This window comes from Arachis ipaensis, chromosome B6 (genome assembly GCF_059453495.1).
Source record: "Arachis ipaensis isolate K30076 ecotype BB chromosome B6, ASM5945349v1, whole genome shotgun sequence".
Lineage (NCBI taxonomy): Eukaryota > Viridiplantae > Streptophyta > Magnoliopsida > Fabales > Fabaceae > Arachis > Arachis ipaensis.
This window is the reverse complement of record NC_142441.1, coordinates 13,482,730-13,503,864: the sequence shown is the minus strand read 5'-3', so window position 1 is coordinate 13,503,864 and position 21,135 is coordinate 13,482,730. Positions and strand designations below refer to the sequence as shown.

At 36.4% G+C, this 21,135-nt stretch overlaps 2 protein-coding genes across 2 annotated transcripts; both read right to left on the bottom strand.

Moving 5' to 3' along the window:
• Positions 1-2,438: 2,438 nt before the first annotated feature.
• LOC107646510 (putative pectinesterase/pectinesterase inhibitor 21) lies at positions 2,439-4,895 on the bottom strand. The gene is made up of 2 exons (XM_088491503.1): positions 3,705-4,895; positions 2,439-3,621 (listed from the first exon to the last, which is right to left on the bottom strand). The coding sequence occupies exons 1-2, from the start codon at positions 4,753-4,755 to the stop codon at positions 2,756-2,758; spliced, it is 1,917 nt and encodes a 638-aa protein (XP_088347629.1). The 5' UTR covers positions 4,756-4,895; the 3' UTR covers positions 2,439-2,755.
• Positions 4,896-5,536: 641 nt separating this feature from the next.
• LOC107646511 (pectinesterase-like) lies at positions 5,537-7,478 on the bottom strand. Its single transcript, XM_016350693.3, has 2 exons — positions 6,512-7,478; positions 5,537-6,231 (listed from the first exon to the last, which is right to left on the bottom strand). Exons 1-2 carry the CDS (start codon positions 7,476-7,478, stop codon positions 5,537-5,539), a joined length of 1,662 nt encoding a protein of 553 aa, XP_016206179.1.
• Between the last annotated feature and the right edge of the window lie 13,657 nt (positions 7,479-21,135).

Sequence of the window (21,135 nt, the reverse complement as noted above, 5' to 3'; positions counted from 1 at the left end):
GCATCCTGAATGACAAGGAGAACCAATTGATCTAGTTGTGAAGCTTAGTTTGCTAAAATTAGTTTTGATTGTGTTAAAAAATTTTGATTATGAGTTCTGATTATGTATTTTATCTGTAATTAATTGATTATGTTAGAAATAAGGAAAGAGGTGAGATTGGAGATAAGGTAGTGTTTGATTAAATGCCTTTGAGAGAGTTGAATTGATCATTGTCAAGGGAATTGGAGTTCTTGGGTTTGACCGATAGTGAGCATAATGCCATGAATGGGGTAAGTTTTCTTCTCTCTTTTACCTGATTATGAATCAAAGCTTTGTAGCTCTAATTGCATGTAACATAGTTGCTTAGAAGGAGGAAGAAGGAGTATAGAACTACCTAGAAGGAGTAAGAGAACTAGCATCTTGCTGCCATATATAGTAAGAGAGGAGGAAGGAGTATAGAACTACCTAGAAGAGAAAAGGAAGAGAAAAATGTCACATATCTCTGTCCACTACTGTAACAACTTCAGTTTGGCTGGTCGCCAAGCATTTACAGCCACTAGAAGATACATCACAACACCCTTTGTTGCTAAATCTAGAGGAAAAGAAGGAAAATTTTATGTTCTTGTAGAGTTTGTAATATAATTAGATTATAGATGTGGATTGAGAGTTTAGTTGGTTTTGAAAATCTAAGGTAACATATTGGTTTATTGTGTGTACAAGAAGATGCAATAGATCGGCCAACAATATCCACAGTGGTTGTGAGACAATGACACTTCCTATTCCTAATCATCCTGCATTTTCAGTTGGAAGAAAGATCAAAGAAGAGCCAACATCAAATGCTTTTGATAAGGATTATTTGGTCAATGAAGTATCAATTTCAAATATTCTACCTAGATCATCAGTATAAGTGTTCTGTTTTGAAATTGTTCGAATTGTATAAGTAAATCATGTCTGCCTTTTTGAATCATTGTTGTCTAAATTTGTTATAATATAGTAGATTCTACTCATCATTCAAATATATAGTGATAATTTCTTTTTTTTTAGTTGATTGAGTATGTTTTATCTATTTGTTTAACAAAAATTTGAGTTATTCTGGGTGAAAATCGATCCATTAATTAAATGTTGTAGTTATTGAACTGTGTTGAGATTTGAGAAGTGATCCTATAAATTCCTAATATGGCTAATAAGGCTATGCCGCTATGTTCTATATTGAGATCAAGATTTTGGCTGCTATTGTAGTATGATATAAAAAGAAGCTGCAAACAAATAAAAGGAATTTTTGGTACAATTTGTATATAAATAAGCAAAAAGAATAATATTGACAAAATAAAAAGAATTATATGAATATCTTTCATTGATTATTTATAGTTTTACCGAATTTTCAATTATGTCTCTATACTTTTTTTCTTTTCAATTGAGTCCCTAAGGGTATACAAGTAATTTCACAATTTACTAACATTTTTTTTACGTTTAATGTTAATAGGGACTAAATTGAAACAAAAAATAATGTATAGAGACCCAATTGAAAAGAAAAAAGTATAAGGACCAAATTAAAAATTCGGTGAACTATAGAAACCTGCAGAATAATTAAACCTTATTTTTACGTAGGGTTAATTTTAAAAATTATTATATAATTTAATAAATTTAATTAAATTATCATCTAATAATTTTTAATTATCAATATGAAATTGAGTTTTCACCTTAAAACATATGGAGGAGATAAAAAATGCCATTTACAACACTTCTTGTTAATTTATTTATAAATTATAATATATATAAATATATTTCATCAAATAATTTACTTCTATTTAATTTATTTTTAATTTTAGATTTTTAATTATAAACTAATTTATTTTTTTATAATTATATAATATCTATTAATATTATTTTTAAATAATAAATAATAAATATAAATTAATTAATAAATTATTAGAATTTAAAAATAATAATTATTTTAATATGAAAACAAAATAAAATATTTATAATAAAGTAAAATTAACAAAATACTTATTGTTTTTATTCCATATTATTTAAGAATAACTAGATATTCTTAAAATGTTAATAAAAACATGTATTTTAATTTTTAATTTTAAATTTTTTATTATTTTTTATTTACATAAGACCAAATTAATCGATTTAATTAATGACCCACCGTTTAAACCAATAACCCAATAACTTTGTTAGATGATTCGATTCTGACAACTATAAATTATACTCCACTTTGAATTCTATTATTATTCCATTAACATTCTTAGTTGGGTTAACGCTATTTATTTTTAATTTTTAAACTCAATTATTAATAATAAGTGCATACACAATCATTTCTAAAGTTTGTGTATCCTTCATTAATGGTTTCTTTTTATTCTGGAACCTTAGTTTGAGAGAGGTGAAAAAAAAGCTGTATGCAATACATCAAACGGGAGGAATTATTATTTTAAGAGGAAACCGCGAAAAGAAAATAAATAAAAAGGGAAAATTTTATTTAACTTGCGTAATTGTGTATCTGATCTAATAAGTATCCTGCAAGAAGCACTCTCCTTGTATTGAACACACAAATAAGATCGATGACCTGCAACTTAAGAACTATGGAAAAATGAGGAGGGTATTATGTATGTACGTATACACAGAGGGAATAAAACAATGAATGAATAATGGATAGACAAGTTCATGCCAAGGAACGAAGGAACAGCACAAGCATTACTCATCATGAATATGAACAATTTACTAGTGTTCGTTTTTGACCCTCGCCCTCGCCCTCACCCGAAACGGGATTCATTTAGAGATTAGAAGGGGAAGGAGCAGGGGAGGAGGTGGCAGTGGTTGTGGCGGCCGCGGTCGGAGAAGAAGCAGGAGCAGGGGAGGAGGAGGAGGGGCTGGTTCTAGGGGCAGCTGCAACACGGCGTAACAAGGCGGCGGCAAAATTACTGTTACTGGCGGGAGCGGGTTGGCCAGGGTTGTAGGGAATCTTGGTAACCTTGATCCATTCATCTCCACGGAAGAAGTTGGTTGGATTGTACATGTTTGCTGCTTGTGCTGTGAAGTTTTTCTTGATACCAAGCCAGTTGACACGGTTGGTGTTGTCAGCTCCGGGACCACGGTTGCCGAACTCAGCGTAGTAGCAAGTGTCCATGCCGGAGAGTCCCTCGGCTGTTTGCCATGGCATGTAACCGGCGGGGGTGACCAAGTCATCAAGGTAGGTATCCAAGAAGACGGTCCTTGAGTAATTCTTCCATGGACGAGCAAGGAAGGCCTTGTTGGTGAACCTAACTGGGAAGTATTCTGGGTCTGACACGATGGAACCACCCTGGATCACAATTCCTGTTGGCTGGTACCTCTCCTTCCTGCCTTGTGCTGTCACAATGCACTGCTGGTTTGCCAATGGCTTCCTCACCTCGAAGGTGCAGTTCTGGAAGACTGACACTGCATCTCCGAACACGAAATCGATGGTGCCTGAGATCACGCAGTCTCTGTAGAACTGACGCATGGTGTGGGCGTACAGTGTGTCTTGGTAACCGTCCATTCTGCACTTGTAGAAGATGGATTTGTCTGCTTGCACCCTCAGAGCCACTGCCTGGTGCTTCGCTGCTCCGGCTGAGTTCTCGAATCCTACTCCCATGGCAACGAAGTAGTCTCCTTGAACAGCTGCATTTCCATGCAACATTAATATACAAGCTATCTATATATATAAGAAGATATATAGGAATTGAATTGAATTAATTACGTACCAACGGTGGCGGTCTTGTAAGTGTTAACGCCATCGATGAAGTTCTTATTGCCGGTGATGCGGGTCTTGTGACCACCATCGCCGATGAAGACAACGTGGGTCAAGTTCCTGGGGACTTCAAGGTACTCCTGGTAGACACCCTCCTTGATGTGGATGATGAAGGGCTTCTTGTTATTTGAAGGAACCTTCCTCAAGGCTTCTGTGATGGTCTGGAAATCACCAGAACCATCCTTTGCAACTGTCACGTCAGCCTTGAACCTTCTTCCGCCACCAACAGTAGCCATAAGCTTGCGGACGGCGATGCGGTCCTCGATCCACTCGGGGAGCTCCTGGTCCTGGTCCTGGTCCTCATCGTCCTCGGACATCAGGCGGCGGGCTCCGGCGGGCTGGGTGGAGGGGAAATGCATGGCGCTCATGGTCTTGTCGAGCTCGGTGATGATGGCGAGGCCATTGCTGCTCATGTGCATGGCGGTCCTCAACAATTCCTTCATCTGCTCGCCGGCGCTGCTGGTGGTGTTCTCGAAGCCGTCAAGGCAGGTCTCCTGGTAGGTGATGGCACCGCTGAGCCAGACCTTCAAGCTGCTGAGAATGTTGTCGATGTTGTTGAGGTCGAACCTTCCAAGCTTCTCGAGGGACCTGTTGAACTCGTCAATGGAGAGGTCCATGAGTTGCTTGCAAGAGTCGAGAGCCTGCTTGGCCATGGGGTCGTTCTCCAATTCCTGAAGCATCTGGGTCTGCTCAAGGCCATCGGTGATCCTCTTGATGGTGATGTTGAATGCGATCTTGATGAGTTCCCTTGGATCCGTGGTGTTGCCGGCTTCTGCGGACAATGACTGCTCGCATTCCTCTCTGTAATCTGTAGGAGCGCAGAGGGTCTTCACCGCTTTCACCGACGATGCAACATGGCTCTGGTCTTCTGCCTTTGAACCATCACTGGAGTTCTTGTTCAAGGTGACGCTGAGTGTGACGGCCACCACCATGGCCACCAATAAGAAGGTTGAGACTCCTATAAGGACTAGTCTTTTATTCCTCTCTGGGTCTCCCCCTGCCATTTTAAATTGAATTAAGCAGCTCCTGGTTATTCACCACCTGATGAAATGATGGAGCAGGAGCTGCTCGCTCGAATGCAACTTTGATTGGCAGAGGGCTTAGCTTGCAATTGATTATCTTCTGTCAGAGCTCGCTAACCCCTGTTCGGAGAGTGCGTTTTTCGTTACTTACTCTCCCTCAATATATATGTTTCTCTATGTGCTTTTTTAGACGCGAATGTTGCGAAAATGGGAGGTTTGGAGTCAAAAGAGATACCTGTGTGGTAGTTATCTTTCTTCTATAATTAGAACCCTCCACATATAGACAAAGGCAAACCTTAATTTGTTAATACCAAGGGGATGCATGCGCATTTTCATCCACACACGGGTTTACCTGCCTAAAAACACGCCCTCTAATGTAATGTACATTGAAATTGTAATAACATGATGGTTGATTCAAGTAAATTTAATACGACAAATGTTAATATACAAAAATACATTATGGAGAGAAATACTTAGAAGACAAAAATTACAAGGAACAACTAAATAAGAGTGCGGAAATAGATATCAGTGATTAAGTATAGAGAAACAAGCTAATAACCGAGATAAAAATGAAATAAGTCTAAATACATATATATGGGAACATTATGATGTACAACGGGCAATCAAAAGAATGACAGGAAAAAAAAAGTGAGAAATTATGCGATGAATAAATAAAGGATCAATGCAATTTTATTTATGACCGACATGCATACATATATGAATTAATTCCTATCTGATCTGTTATACAATAATAATGCAAAATTCAGTATAAACTAGCTAAATATGGTACTCCAGTGGCGGGAAGCCAAACATCACCAAATATGAAATTGGAGACTGTAAAATTAATTGCACCTATGCTGTCCAAAAGCACATCGTAACCTGCCCAAGTAACCCTACTACTGGTATTTGATCCGGCTCCCCAGTTATCATATTCAGCATAATAAAGGGTGTCTAAGGCAAAGTCCCCAGACCAAGCAACCCAACCCGCTGGATCGATCAAGCTATCCATGAAAGATTGCATGTAAACTGTTCTTGAATACAGTTTCCATGGCCTCCCTAGGTACGTTTTTGTGGTGCCGTTACTAGCAGCTAAATCGGCTGCGGCCGTTATGGTGCAATTGTGTATGGAGATTCCAGTGTTTTGATTCACGTCAGTTCTGCCCTGTGCAGTGATTGCATTGAATTGATTACTCATTGGTAGTCTTGGGTAGATGTTACAATCTTGGAAGACAACCGCTCCATTGCCAAATATGAAGTCCACAGTGCCATAAATGTCGCAGTTTCTGTAGAATTGCCTCATAGAATGCGTGTACAATGTGTCTTGGTACCCTTCAAAGCTACAGCTATAAAATGCAGATAGATCTGCACCGCTCCGAAACGCCACTGCTTGGTGGTTTATTGCTCCGGCTGTGTTCCGAAATGTCATGTTCACCGCCACAAAGCCTTGTGCAACCACAGCTGAAAGAAGAAAAACTAATAAGGTCACTTGGTGATCAAGTAACTAAACATGGAAAGTTAATTAACAAGAAAAGGTAGCAAAGGAAAAATAAAGCATCATTTTACTGTGTTATCAAAGAAGATTTAAAAATAGAAATTCACATGCAGTTGTCTTTATATAAAATTATTAGTTAAGAATTGTTAGATAATAGTTTACCCAAGCATGTCAAAGCATATAATAACTCTTAAGTAACTTATATTTTACACAATCATAAAAATTAAAAGTAAGATTCATCATTACCAAACGTGGCAGAGTTGAAGGTTGTCCAGCCATCAGCAACGCTTCGATTTCCGGTGATTATAGTCTGGTTAATACCATCACCTATCATCATTAAATACTGCTTGGTTTTTGGAATGGAAACATATTCTTCATACACCCCTGCAACCACATAAATTACAAAAAAGCCATTGATACCAAGGGTGTTGTTTGGTGCTGCATTCACTGCATCATTAATAGTTGTGTAGTCTCCAGAGCCATCTGGGTTCACCACCACCGTTTGGCTCACAACAACATTCGCCTCAGGATCTAACTGAAGCAGTTTTCTTCCTCTTCTTTTTGTTATCTCATACAGCCTCTGTTCCCACATGCGATGAATGTTACTTCTCTTTACTATTCTCTCTGTTAATTTTCTGTTGTGTGTGTTTTTGTTGTTTCCCCAACCTTGCTTGAAAAATGCAAGGGATATGCTATAAAACTTGGTCCCATTGGAGATATTGGTGATGAGTAATTCATCAGTGTGTGTGGTTGTGGCTTGTTGGAGGCTATCTAAGCATGTGTCGTGGTTGGTTAAAGTAGCACTAATCATGCTATGCAAATAATTTTCATCCTCTGAGCTACTGAGTGTGTTAGTGGAATTTATGGCGTTGAGAGTGTTGGTCCAGAAATCTACGTTGAAGTCACTTAGAAGGTAGCAATCTTGAAGGGCAAGAAGCATGGACTCAGATAATTTGTTTTTGGAACGAGGTTTGAGATACTTAGAGACTAATGAGCGAAACTTAGTAGATGATGAGAGGGATTTGCGTGCGAAAAATCGACCATAGCTATGTATGTCACTGCGGCCTTTGGAAGGTGAATTGGATTTGCAGAAGGATGGATATGGTGTGAGGTCGCAAATGGAGGAAGATGAAGATGCAAGAGAAGCCAAGTTGGAGAAAATAATAGTGGCAGTGAATAATAATAAGCTTATAGATAGATCTGAAGCTGCCATTGAGAACTACCTAGCTTGATGAGATGAATAATATTCATAGAGTACGTTATAAATATGTGCATGGAGCGTGCTATAGAAAAAGCAGTTGTAGTTTGATTATACAACAATTTTGGTTAATGGTATCTTCTAATTTTTAATATAGGCGATTCCAATTTTAATTTGTACTCAAAAGAACACTTTTGCTTTCTTGACTTAGTTAATTTAAAATTCATGGAAAAAAAAAATAGAAAAAGTGATAGTAGGGTGATAAATTGTCATGCATCATGCATGTGAGACCGAAATAGGTGATGTCCACCGACTTAGCAAATTATTACTTCATATCTCTGTATTATGTATACGTGTTTACACAATACCAGTCGGCTTATAATTTAAAGTCCAAAAAGACTAAAGAGAGAATGCAAACGCAAGTTAGAATCATAGCATTTAAGAGAAGGGCTAATTTAATCGAGTGAAATTACTAATTAGCAAAAAAGTTTTAATCATTAAAAAAATTATTAATTAATAATTAATAATTTAATACATTTTTTAAAATAAAAATTTGTTTTATTTTAAATTATTATAAAATTATATAATAATATTATATTTTTTGGTAACCCACAAATAAAATAAAAAATTCACATATTAAGAAAAATAGAATTAAAATTAAACTATGCTCAACCTACAAATAAAATTAGAATTGAATTCAAATTGTATATTTTTTTTATATTTTTTATGCTATAAAAAATATTTCTTTTATGCTCTTTCACTTTTGATCGATCATTTTTAACACTAAAAATAAAAAATATACAAAAGTGTTATGTATAACATTTGGCTTACTAATTAAAATAATATAAACATATAAAAAATAATAATATATAGCATCAACCAGAACGGATCTATAAGGTAGTAGGGGCAAGTGCTACAGTAAAATTTAAAAAATTATTCAATAGTATATATTAGTATCATTTATTTGCTCCCATTAATTTCTTGAATTATTTAACACACTACTCTATTAATTAATATAAAAATTATTTTATTAGATTTCACTGTATTATATGAAATTATTGATACAAGAAGATTGGATCCAAATATGGGCCTCATACATCAACAATGTCTATGGGACACCCACCAATTTTTTAATGTCTTAACATAAATGTTTTCTTTAACAGTGGAGCATCAACTCTCCATCAGTGGATTTTTATCTTCTTGGATAAGTGAAGCTTTTGATCTCATTAATACACTCAACTCATCTTCTTTACAAATACTATAGAGCTATCATCTACTACAAAAAAGAGTTCTAACAACCATTACAAATGAAACTCATCCTTGAAAGAAGAAGAGAATTTAATCTTGAAGAATTTATGAAGTAACTTTTATTGAATAAGAAAGAATGTATACAAAAAGAAAAGGAATAATGTTTTTAATCATAATAAAACTGATCCTTTTTTCACACCCACAAGGCCATATTTATTAACTATTCTTGAGGGATATTAATTTGATGGGTTGCCTCTGGTTTATTGGGCTACAGTTGACTTATACTTTGGGTTATCAATATCCCCTCCCCTCAAGCTCAAGTTGCTCCTTGGAATAACTCTGAGCTTGTCTTTGAGCCTCTCATAATTGGTTGCTAACAAAGATTTTGTTAAAATATCAGCAACTTGTTCAATTCCAAAGAATATGTATAACTTGTAATGACTTCTTGTTGATATTTTCTCGAACAACTTGGATATCTAGCTTTGTTTTGTCATGTAAGACTGGATTTGCAGTGAGCAAAACAGTACTTAAATTGTCACAAAATATTGACGGAGCAGTAGTCAATGCAATCTTCAACTCAGACAGCAAATTCTTCACCTATATAATTTCTGCTTCACAGGCTGCCAGGCTTCGAAATTCTGCCTCAGTTGACAACCTACTTATAGTTGTTTGTTTTCTGCAAGACCAAGTAACCAAATTAGCTCCGAAGAATACACAATAACCCGAAACAGACCTCTGATCCTCTAGATCTGCTGCCTAGTGCCTAGTCAGAATCAGAAAAATCATACAACCTATAGTCATTGCAAGGAAAGGAAAGGAAGTTTCATCAAATTGAACATGTCTTGTGGTATAAAGTTTACCACAAGGTGAAAGGCATTTGTAGCCTTTTGAGTTTGGGGCATAACCAAGAAAGACACATTTATGAGATCTAAAATCTAACTTTGTTTTATTATAAGGCCTTAAAAAAGGAAAACAACTACTACCAAAAACTCGTAGAGAAGTATAATCAGGGACAGTGTTAAACAAGGTCTCGTAAGAAAATTTGTTGTCCAAAATTGGAGTTGGGATGCGATTAATTAAGTAAGTCGCTGTTAAAACAGCTTCATCCCAGAAAATAATGGCAAAGAGGCTGTAGATAGCATGGCAAGACTCATTTCAATGAGGTGCCTATGTTTTCTCTCAACTTTGCCATTTTGTTCTGGAGTGTAAGGACAACTAAACCTTTGAACAATACCTTCATTGGCCAGGAATTGACTGAACTGATGAGAAGTGTATTCCCCACCATTATCAGATTGAAAAGCTTTTATTTTGTGGTTTATAAGATTCTCCATTTGCTGTTTAAATTGTTTGAAAGCTAACAGAACTTGAGATTTAGAGACAAGTAAACAAAGAAAAGTATACCGAGAATATGCATCAATAAAGGTAACATAATAACGAAATCCTAAGTGTGATACAATAGGTGCTGGACCCCAAACATCAGAGTAAACAAGTTGAAGAGGTGCAATGTAGACAGTAAGTGAGGAATTAAAAGGCAATTTATGCATTTTAGCATGCATACAGTTTTCACACACATCAGGAAACAAAGTATCTTTATTCTTATCCATGTCAACATTACAACTTGATAGAATTATGAGTACAGTTTTCTTGACTGTGTGACCAAGTCTTTTATACCACAAGTCCAAAGAAATTTTGGAAGAAATAAAAGCACAAGGTTGTAAAGAATCTAGAGAAAAATAGGAACAGTAACATTGAAAAATCTGTAAATGCCACCCTGTCTATGTCCTTGAAGAAGCACTTTGTCAGTTTGCTGGCATTTAACAAAACATACATGAGCATAAAATTGAAAATAAACATCATTATCTTCAGCAAATTTAGAGACACTGATAAGATTTTTGGTGATTTTTGGAGAATAAATTAATTGTTGTAATCTAAAATATCTATTAGAATCACAAGCATATAATAAAGAAGTACCAATTTTAGATATAGGCAAACCTGAGTCATTCCCAATCTGAACTTGGTCAGGGCCTGAGTAATCTGAGGATGTGATAAACGAAGATGAATCAGGAGTAATGTGGTGGGAAGCACCAGTATCTGGGTACCAGGAGGAGTCAGCAATAGATCCTGGAGCAGCTATGTAGGCAGTAGGATGATGAAAAGATGGAGGGGATGGTGGTGATGTAGTTGTAGTGGTACTGGCTTGTGACATATTAGAAGAGTTTGGTGAATTGGTAAAGAAGGTGGAAGAGGGAGTCTGAGAATTTTGCGATGGAGGAGGTATATGCTGGTTGAATCTGTTGAAACAATGCCAAGCAATGTGGCCAAATCTACCACATACCTGGCATTGTGGCCTATTCTGATTGAAAAAGGATCTGCCTCCTCGTGAAAACCTACCACCTCTACCTCTTCTTCCTCCAAAACCACGACCTGAATTAGAATTGGAAGGAAATGAACTCTAAGAGATATTAGCTTGAATCATAGAGGTTGTGGATTTTCAGAATTTATCAACCATATCATCAAAAGTCAAAATTTGAGTTTCAACCTCACAAAGGCTGAAAATTTCTCATTTGGAATTGACAGTGTGCAGTAAAACTTGATATTCTTCATTCAATCCCTCAAGCAGTGCATCAATATATTCTTCAACAGTTAAAGGAGAGCCTAAAGCTGCCAAAGAATCTGCAATCTCCTTAATCTTTGAAATATATTCAGAAGCTGTTGAACTTTGCTTCTTGACAATCTTTATTTGTGCTTTGAGCTGTTTGACACGGTATTTGTTAGATTCCTCAAAATATTGTTCAATTCTGCCCCAAATTTCATGACTGAAAGAGCAACCAACCATTTTAGTTTTGAATACAGGATCAATAGATGCCAGAAGCCAAGACTGGAGATTATAATCATCTTGAAGCCACTGGGTATACGCTGATGACTCGATTCCATTTTGTTGATCTTCAATCGTAGTGAATCTAGGAGGAACACGATCTTTATAGAGATGATTTTCCAAAAGCTGACCTCGAACTGCCGCCAATGCTTGTTGTTGCCAAGTTTTGTGATTTCTTTCTCCTAATTTATCACTAATCGGAGTAAAGGGTCGGGAGTTGAACAACTGAGGTGGGAAAGAAAAGGGATTGAGATTAGCAAGAAGATTATTGTTGTTGTTGTTAGCAGAATTTTCAGGGTTTGAATTATTGTTGTTGTTGTTGGTCACAGGAGGTGAATTGTTAGATGAATATGGAGATGCATCCATGGTTGAGAAAAACCTAAAGCTCGTGATACCATGAAAGAAGAAGAGAATTTATGAAGTAACTTTTATTAAATGAGAAAGAATGTGTACAAAAAGAAAAGGAACTGTGTTTTTAATCATAACAAAACTGATTCCTTTTTCACACCCATACTTATTAACTATTCTTGAAGGATATTAACTTGATAGGCTGCCCCTGGTTTATTGGGCTACAGTTGACTTATACTTTGGGCTGTCAATAATCCTATTAGAAAGAATCAAGGAAGGGACGATCTTTGAAAGCATGGGAGGAGATGTGGTGCTCTTTGATGAAACTCCAGTTCAACAAGAAGCTCCTACTAATCAAAAGCTAGTTGGCAAAGAGAAAAATCACTCAACGTGACTACAGTGCGGAGGAAGACCATATTTCAAATGTGGCGAGATCTACAAGTGCTAATGATCACTAATGCAGGAGTCAAATATTTTATTTTAAATTTTAAAAGTCAAGATAAAGCAAGAAGAGCATATGATAGCAGACCATGGAGAATAGAAGGTTATATGCTTAGTCTTTAATGGTTGAGTTTGAATCTGTCTATTGATGAGGTAAATTACAATTAGCTTTCTATTTGAGTTTAAATTCACGAACTACCTTTTCATAAAATCAATAAAAGCAATGCTGAAAAATAGGAGATATGTTGAGGAGAGTTATAAATGCGGAAAATCTTTTTATTAATGGGAACATGCTTAGATCTTTTTTGAGAGTTAGAATTGAGATTAATATTCAATTTTCCTTAAAAATTGGATTCTAGTTTAAAAGATATGATGAAAGTCATTCATAGACATCGTTCATGTATGAAAAACTGTATGATTATTGCTATAAATGTGGGATGATTGGCCATGACAGAAGGACTTATGTTGAGGAGATGGCTATGTTCATAGCTAATCCTAGTGTGTCCAGATATGGTTCAAAACTAATTACTCCAGGCTTGAAATCTATAGATGTTGAGGCTAGAAAGGTTGGAATTAGAAGACAGAGAGTTGAACAAAATAATTGGATGGTGGAGCTATGGGAAGTGCGTGAAAGAAGCCAGCAAGAGAGGATATGGCAGAAAAGGTACCAAAAAAGAGAAGAACAGTCTAGTCAAAGGTGAGAAAGGAGTTTTCAAGCTAGTGTCTCAATAAAATCAGTAGGCAGAATATTTGGCACACAAGATCAATTTACAAATAGACAAGTAGCAATGCAAGAAAATCCATATCAAAATGAAGGGACAGATTTGGAAGAGTTGAATAATGATGTGAATGCTACTGTGTTGGAATTAGGGGAAGAGGCTCAGATAGGAAGGAAGATTACAGAGACCTTACTTGTCAAAAGAGAGAGAGATTAGGGAAAAAATAAACCTAGAAGAAACAACTACAGTTATGAGGAAGGTTAGATATAACATCAGGGTAATAAATGAAGAAAGAGCAAGCCCAATAGGAGAAAAAAGTGATATCCAGTCCAACAAGTTCTTCTGCCAAACTGAGACAGTGGAGAGCCCAATGCACCAAACATCAAAAGAGAAAAGGGCATTATTATAAGAGAGGAAGAACCTAGCCCAAGGGAGAACTATAATGCAAAAAAAGACAGCATTTGGATCATAGAGCATAAAGAGGCCCAAGAGAAGATAGACTAGACTAAGGATGAAAAAAGACTAACTATTGGAGAAATTTAAAAAAAAAATAGTGGGCAAAATGGCCCAAGAAAATAAAGACACTAAGGCAGGTCAACAAAAACAACAATAAGGAGTCCTGATAAGAAATGAAATGGAGGAAAGATAGCAAGTGGAGAAGAGGAAAGCATGTTGGACCCACAAGCTAAGAGCATTGAAGAATCAACAAGAACTACACAAGAAAGACAAGTACACATGTCAGCTAACAGGTAATAAAGATTTATACTTTGTGTAGTTGGCTAAGAAAGATGACGAAGATAATAGCAATGATAATAATCAGCCACTTACTATAATAAAGGAATGCAAGCTGGAATTAGCAAGATGCATAAGGAAAAACCTGAAGCTAAAAAGAAAAAGGGAAGACGAGGATATTGTGCAGTTAATGGAATTGAAAGAGGGTTAAGAGGAGGAGAACCAAAATGCTAGGACAAGGAAGAAAAGCAAGGCAGAAATGGAGATACACAAATCAGGGATGATTGCACGAGGAATGCTGACCAGAGAAGTTGTTATGGAAGACTCTATGGCTGAGGAGGTGGGCCTAAACATGCCCTCAAAACTCAGCCATGAGTGTGATAAGTTGTAATTTTCGTGGGTTGGCGGCTCCCGTGACATTTTTGGAGCTCCATAACCTGTGCAAACAGATAAAGCCAACCATATTTGCAATAGAAACTAGAGCAAAAGAAAAGACTATTATGAAAATTAGGAAAATGTTACATTTTAATGAAGCTTTTTGCATTGAGTCCTTGGGGTTGTTCAGAGGTATTTTCTTATTTTGAAATGCAATATATAATGTTAATATTTATTTTTATTGTGACAATTACATTAAAGCCCATATTGAAGATAAAAAAAAAAAAGAAATATATGGTATTGTAATTTTGTGTATGGTGATCCTCTCTTTAGCTGAAGGAAGGAGTTGTGGAAGGATATCACAGCAAGAAACAACCATAGAGTCATGCCTCAAGTATTTATAGGAGATTTTAGTGATGTATTAACACAAGAAGAAAAGGTAGGTTTGCACCCGAAGCCAAATAATCAGGTAAGAGAGTTCAAAAATTTTGTGAATGCTAATGCTCTAATGGATATAGAGTTAAAGGGAGGTAGATTTACTTGGTTTAGCAACCTGAGAAATGGGGTGATTACTAGGGAGAGAATAAATAGAGTATTAGCCAATTGGGAATAGAGAAGTATATTTCAGCGTGCCTCTTTAACAGTTATGTCAGCCATAAGTTCAGATCATTGCCCGATAATTCTGAACTTAGAGTTGAAATGCAAATTTGGAAAGAGCTTCAAGTTTGAATCGTATTGGGTTGACCATGAAGATTGTGAAAGAATAGTTAGTAGAGGCTGGAATAGAGAGGAATCAAATGGAGATAATTGGAGTAAGTTGACGGGAAAGATTAAAAGCTGTAGAAAGGAACTCAAGAGATGGAGCAAGGTAACCTTTAAAAGGGTATATAGAGAAATTCAAAAAATGAAAGAGGAAGACGAACTTAGAAGTTTGTAATCGTCAGAATTATTAGAAGGGCAGTAGAAAAGGATTTTAGAATTAAAGGAAGGAATAGCTAAATTATGGAAGCAAGAGAAAAAATACTAGGGGCAACGAGCTAGATTAAAGTGGCTAAGGTAGGATGATAAAAATATAGTTTTTTTCCACGCGATTACTATTTGGAGAAGGAATAAGAATCGGATAGAGAAATTAAAGGATAATGTCGGATAATGGCTAAATAGTAAAGAGGAAATAATGGAACATATTGAGAACCATTTTCAAAATCTCTTCAACTCAACAAGAAGACAAAATTTTGAAAAAACCATCAACAAGATTTCAAGGATGATGACAAATGAGAAGAATGAGGAGCTATTAAAAGAAGTTTCATATGAGGAGATAAGAGCGACTGTCTTTGGCATGGGGAGCCTTAAGGAACCTAGGCCTGACGGTTTGAAAGGGCTATTTTATCAGAAGTATTGGAAATACATTAAGAATGATATGTGCGCGATAGTTAAGGAATTCTTCAGAAGTGGACATATACCTGAATAGATTAACGAGACAACAGTGGTCTTAATTCCTAAGATCAAGAATCCAGAGAATCTCAACCAACTACGACTCATTAGTTGTTGTAATTTTGTTTACAAAATATTAGCAAGGGTCCTAGTCCAAAGAATGAAGAAGATGATGGAAAAAGTTGTATTGTCCATGCAGAGTGCATTTGTGAGGGATAGATTCATATAAGATAATGTCATCATGGTACAAGAGGTCTATCACAGCCTTAATAGAAAAGAAAAAAAATAGCTCTAATAATCTAGCAATTAAACTAGACATGAATAAGACTTATGATAGGCTTAAATGGGACATCCTAGAAAAAGTCCTCATAGCTTTCGGGTTTCAAGCAAGGTGGGTAAAGTTGATGATGGCGTATGTTACAAGTGCAAATTATAGATTTAAAATTAATGGAGAATTGTCAAGAAAAATCAAGCCACATAGGAAACTTTCGACAAGATGATCTCTTATCACCGTATTTATTTATCGTGGCAGCAGAGGTCTTGACAATTCTAATGAGCGAGGCACAAAGAGAAGATAGAATTTTGGGATTTAAAATTGCACCAACAGCACCTACTATCTTTCAGTTACTTTTTGCAGATGACTGCATTATTTTGGCAGAAGTAAAGGAGGAAGAGATTTTTTAAATCATCACAATTTTGAATGAATATACTGAAGCTTCATGACAGAGAATCAATATAGACAAATCAGGAATCACCTTCGTACATCAAGTACCTATACAGACTAGGGTGAACACTGAGAAAATTCTTGGTATGGCTTCATGGGATACTCCAAGAAAGTATTTGGGGCTATCGGCCTACTGGAGAAGGTCTAAAATAGAGAATTAACATGGATTGAGGAGAAAGTCATAAACAAATTAGAAGATTAGAAGGAAAAGATTTTAAGTCAAGTAGGCAAAGAAACATTAATTAAAGCAGTTATGCAAACAATACCAACTTATATAATGGGTATGATCAAATTTCTGAAAGATTTCTACAGAAGACTCAGCTCAAGAGTGGTGAGACTTTAATGGGCTTCATTAGGGAAAGAACGAGGTATACATTGGAAGAGTTTAAAATCTATAATAGCGAGTAAAAAGATGGTGGCCTAGGATTTAAGGACATGGAAATTCAAAATATAGCTCATTTAGCCAAAATAGCTTGGAGAATTATAAAAAATTCGAATGCAACATGGGTACAAATCATAAAGGCAATTTATTTTCTAAGGGAGAACTTCTGGGAAGTGAAGGCTTCAAGAAACTCTTCATGGGTATGGAAGAGTATTTTACAAGGTAGGAAGCTGCTCCAAAAACAAGGATAATGGTGTATTAGTGATGGTGATGACATGTCATCATGTCATGTTTTTCTATACTTTTTCATACAAGAAATTAATGATTAGTGCTTAAATATTGCATTCTTTGGTGCTTAAATGGTATATTTCTTTGATCTTTTAATTTGATAAACTTTGTAGGAAATAAGAAGAAAAAGAAGCAAAGAAGCACAAAATAAGCTAAAAAGAAGAAAAAAAGAGCTTTGGGGCACACTTTGAAGTTGGAGCACACTTTGGAGCCTTAGGCCATGCTTTTAAAAGCGTGGCCCATGACCAAATCAAGGAAGCTTCATCAGCACAGCAACCCAGGAGCTCAACGTTTGCGCCAACGTTTGCCTCAAACGTGAGGTCAAACGTTGGCTAAGGAATACCTTGGGAAATGTTGCTCCCCACAGCCTGAAGGGGTATACTTCCAACAAGAATAACTTGAGCTACAGAGCTTCAAATGAGGTGATTCAAAAAGCAATGGAAAGTAGGAATCAAGAGCTTTCCAAGCATATATGGCACTGTATGGTGGACACTAAAATTAAGGGAGAAAACTGCCCCGAAATGTGCATAAACGAACATGGTGGCAACCTGCAGTGAGGCCAACTGACCTCTACACCTTCGACGGAGAATAACTCGAGCTGTGGAGCTCCAAATGATGCGCTCCTAATGGCATTGGAAAGTAGACATTCAGGGCTTTCCAACAATATATAATAGTATGGGGTGGACAATGCATTTGAGCCTCCAAAACCTGACGTTTTCATCCACGTTTGAGGCAAACGTCGCCTCAAACGTTGCACACCAAAGCCAGCAACCCTGTCCTCTTCAAAAGAGCATAACTTGAGTTGTAGATGTCCAATTGAGGTGATTTCAGTTACGTTGGAAAGCTGACATTCAGAGCTTTCCAACCATATATAATAGTCTATAGTGGACATGAAATTGGCAACGTTGACAAGAGGACAAAGAAGCGTCCCAAGACTTGAACTTCAAAAACACACCCAGGAGGACTTAACGTTTGAGCTCACGTTTGACCTCAAACGTGAACTCAAACGTGAGTGACAGCAAACCCCCATTCTGCATCATGCCATTACAAGACGTTTGAGCTCACGTTTGACCTCAAACGTGAACTCAAACGTGGATGACAAACAAGGGGCCGATCTGCATAATGGGTTTCACGAAGACGTTTGAGTCAACGTTTGCCTCAAACGTTGACTCATACGTGAATTGCTCAACAATCCAATTTGCACGCAGATTTTTCCTCAAGACCAAGGCCATCCGAATCCATCTTCAATCCAATTCCACTCCAAAGCAAGCAAAGCCCAATTGACATCACTTATAGGCACAAAGATCAGTTAGATTAGGATTTTTCATTTTTGAAATTTAATTTGTTTTCAATTTCATTTTCATTTTCATTTTGCCTATATAAGGCATCATTTTCATTTTTAGAAGCAGGCTGGCTCCACAAGGGAGCATTAGGAATAGAGAACTCTCTCTCTTTAGTTTTTCTCTTTGTTTTGAATCTTGGGTTGAGAATTGAAGGAATTCTGTTTCATTCTCACTTTGAGATTTCTCTTGTTCTTCTTCTACAAAATTTCAGTGAATTAAGGATTTGAATCAACACTCTGTTTACTGCTTTCATCTTCATTTATTTTGCAAATTGTTCTTTATTGGATCAAGGAAGGACTTGAGATCTAGACTTGTTTTCTAGTCTCATTGAGCCCCTGAGATCTTCACTTGTCTTTTTAGATTTCACAATTGATTTGAGTTTTCTTGCTGATTTACTTTTCTGCTACAATTTCCTTCTCTGCAATTTTTACTTTCTACTACATTGCTTCCAATTTACATTTCCTGCACATTTACATTCTACACTTTAACTTTGAGCCTGCTGCAAATCTGAATTTACTTTTCTTGCCTTGGATCCATTGCTTTCTTTAATTTCCAGCACCCAGCCCCCTTTACTTTTCATGTAATTTACATTTCTTGTCATTTAAGATTTTGCCAATTTACATTCCTTGCCCTTTACGTTTATGCTCATTTACTTTCTGCAACTTTTAATTCACTGCCATTTACTTTCGGTTGGCTACATTCCATCAAATTTCACCTCAATGTTAGCTTGACTAAACTAATCACCCACTAAAGTTGCTTGATCCATCAATTCCTATGGGATCGACCTCACTCTAAGTGAGTTATTACTACTTGATGCGACCCGGTATACTTGCCGGTTAGATTTGGGTGTTTTGGAAATTCGTTTTTCCACAAATTTTCCCATCAAGTTTTTGGCGCCGTTGCCGGGGATTGATTTAGATCAACAATGATTAAGTGGGTGAGAAGTCTAGATCAAGCATTTTCTTTGTTTTTGTTCTCCGTTTTAAATTGATAGCAAGGTGTTTGAGCTATTGCCTCACTAAGAAATTCTTTCTCTGTGACATGATTTTCAATGATGTTTACAAAATACAAATGGAGTTCAACTCATCTTATGGTCAAACAAAATTTTATGGGATATCACCCACCATCACCAATCTCTAATGGTGGCTGGGAATATCACCAAGAAAATACAAATTCTAAGCACTCCAATCCATGGAGATTTGCTTCAGAGACACAAGATGAGCAAGAAAACCATATGGGATATTTTCTTCCACCACAATATGATGCTAGTCATGATTCTAATGGTGGCTGGGAAGAGAATTCTAATGCTCCATATGATATTCATCCAAAGATGCCATCACTTGACCATGCTTCAACAGAAAGCCCCTTTCAAAACTCACCACCCACACAAACTTCCATGAACCAAAGCCTCTCAAAGCTTGAGACCATGTTCAAAAGATATGAGGAGGAGACAATGAAAGTCTGGAAAGAATGAGAGAACTCCCTCAAAAACATGGAAGCACAATTAGGCCAACTGGTGAGTGCAATGAAGAAGAAGGAAAAACAAGAGGAAGAGGCTACTGAGTCAAGTAAATTTTTAGTGAAAAAGAAAGAGGTGGTGGAAATAGTTGAAAATGAAACTGCACTTGAGGTGACAAAAGAACCTGAACACTCACAACCTCCTCAAACCCCCCTGGACCAAAAAGTCTCAACTATTGAATATGAGATTAAAAGATATGAAGAGGAGATGAAGAAATGTTGGGAAGATCAACAAACCTCCTCCATGAAAGAGCTATTAAAACAAATGTTGAGTGTAAAAGAGGAAGTGGAGGAGCAAGAAAGTGAGGAAGTCATTCTAAACTCAAGTGAGGCAGAGAAGTACATGAAGGAGGAGTTCATGGAACCACCAGTTCAAAAGGCTCTGGATGAATACAAAACTCCAATAATCACACAGCAACCAAGTCTTGAATCCAAAGAAGTGAAGGCAACTAGCAAGAACACCAATTTTGTCCCTAATCTAGCAAGCAAGATCAATCAAGCCATTTGCAAAAGGAAGCTTGCTGAGGAAAGGCCAAGACAAGGGACACTAGCTGAATCCTTCCCTCCTTTGAGGTCATTCCTCTTAACAAACTGGAAGAAGAGGAAGAAAGTGAAGAACAACATGTCAAGCTAATGACACTAAAAGAGCACTTGTTGGGAGGTAACCCAACCGTAGGTAACATTTCTTATCTGCTTTGTTTTCGTTCTTTGTTTTGTTTAAATTCAATAAATTGGCATATGGTTACATTCTAAGTTTGGTGTTGCCTAGCAACAAATTGTTTTCAATCTTTTTGGATGATTGCATCAAATCAAAAATGAAAGTGACACACCAAGATTTTAAGTTTGGTGTGCCACTTATTTTCCTATGCAATTTATTCAAGCAACACTACTTGTCTGCATAATCATAATGCCTCTGCAGTTTTATTTTCTCTTTTGACTTCACACTTTTTCATTCTACTTGCTTTAGTCATTTTTCTATCTTTACTTACTTTCATTTAATTTGCTGTTTAACTGTTCTTGTTAATACTTCACCAAGACATCCTTATTCATGACAGATTCTTCACTTGGTGATTGTATTTAACATATAATAGTCTTTCTTTTTTTTCATTTAGTATTAATTCAAATAAATTGACATAGGATTGCATTCTAAGTTTGGTGTTGCTATGCAACAAAATTTGCTTCCAATCCTTACAAGATACTTGTATCAATTCCAAGTGAAAGTGTCACACTAAGTTTGGTGTGCCACTT

Bases quoted from the DNA above. Each gene is read 5' to 3' on its own strand.
- LOC107646511 (XM_016350693.3), bottom strand. From the start codon at position 7,478: ATGGCAGCTTCAGATCTATCTATAAGCTTATTATTATTCACTGCCACT. The intron at 6,232-6,511 runs GTAATGATGAAT...TTCTTCTTTCAG, and splicing joins CTTCAACTCTGCCACGTTTG to CTGTGGTTGCACAAGGCTTT.
- LOC107646510 (XM_088491503.1), bottom strand. From the start codon at position 4,755: ATGGCAGGGGGAGACCCAGAGAGGAATAAAAGACTAGTCCTTATAGGA. The intron at 3,622-3,704 runs GTACGTAATTAA...ATGGAAATGCAG, and splicing joins TTACAAGACCGCCACCGTTG to CTGTTCAAGGAGACTACTTC.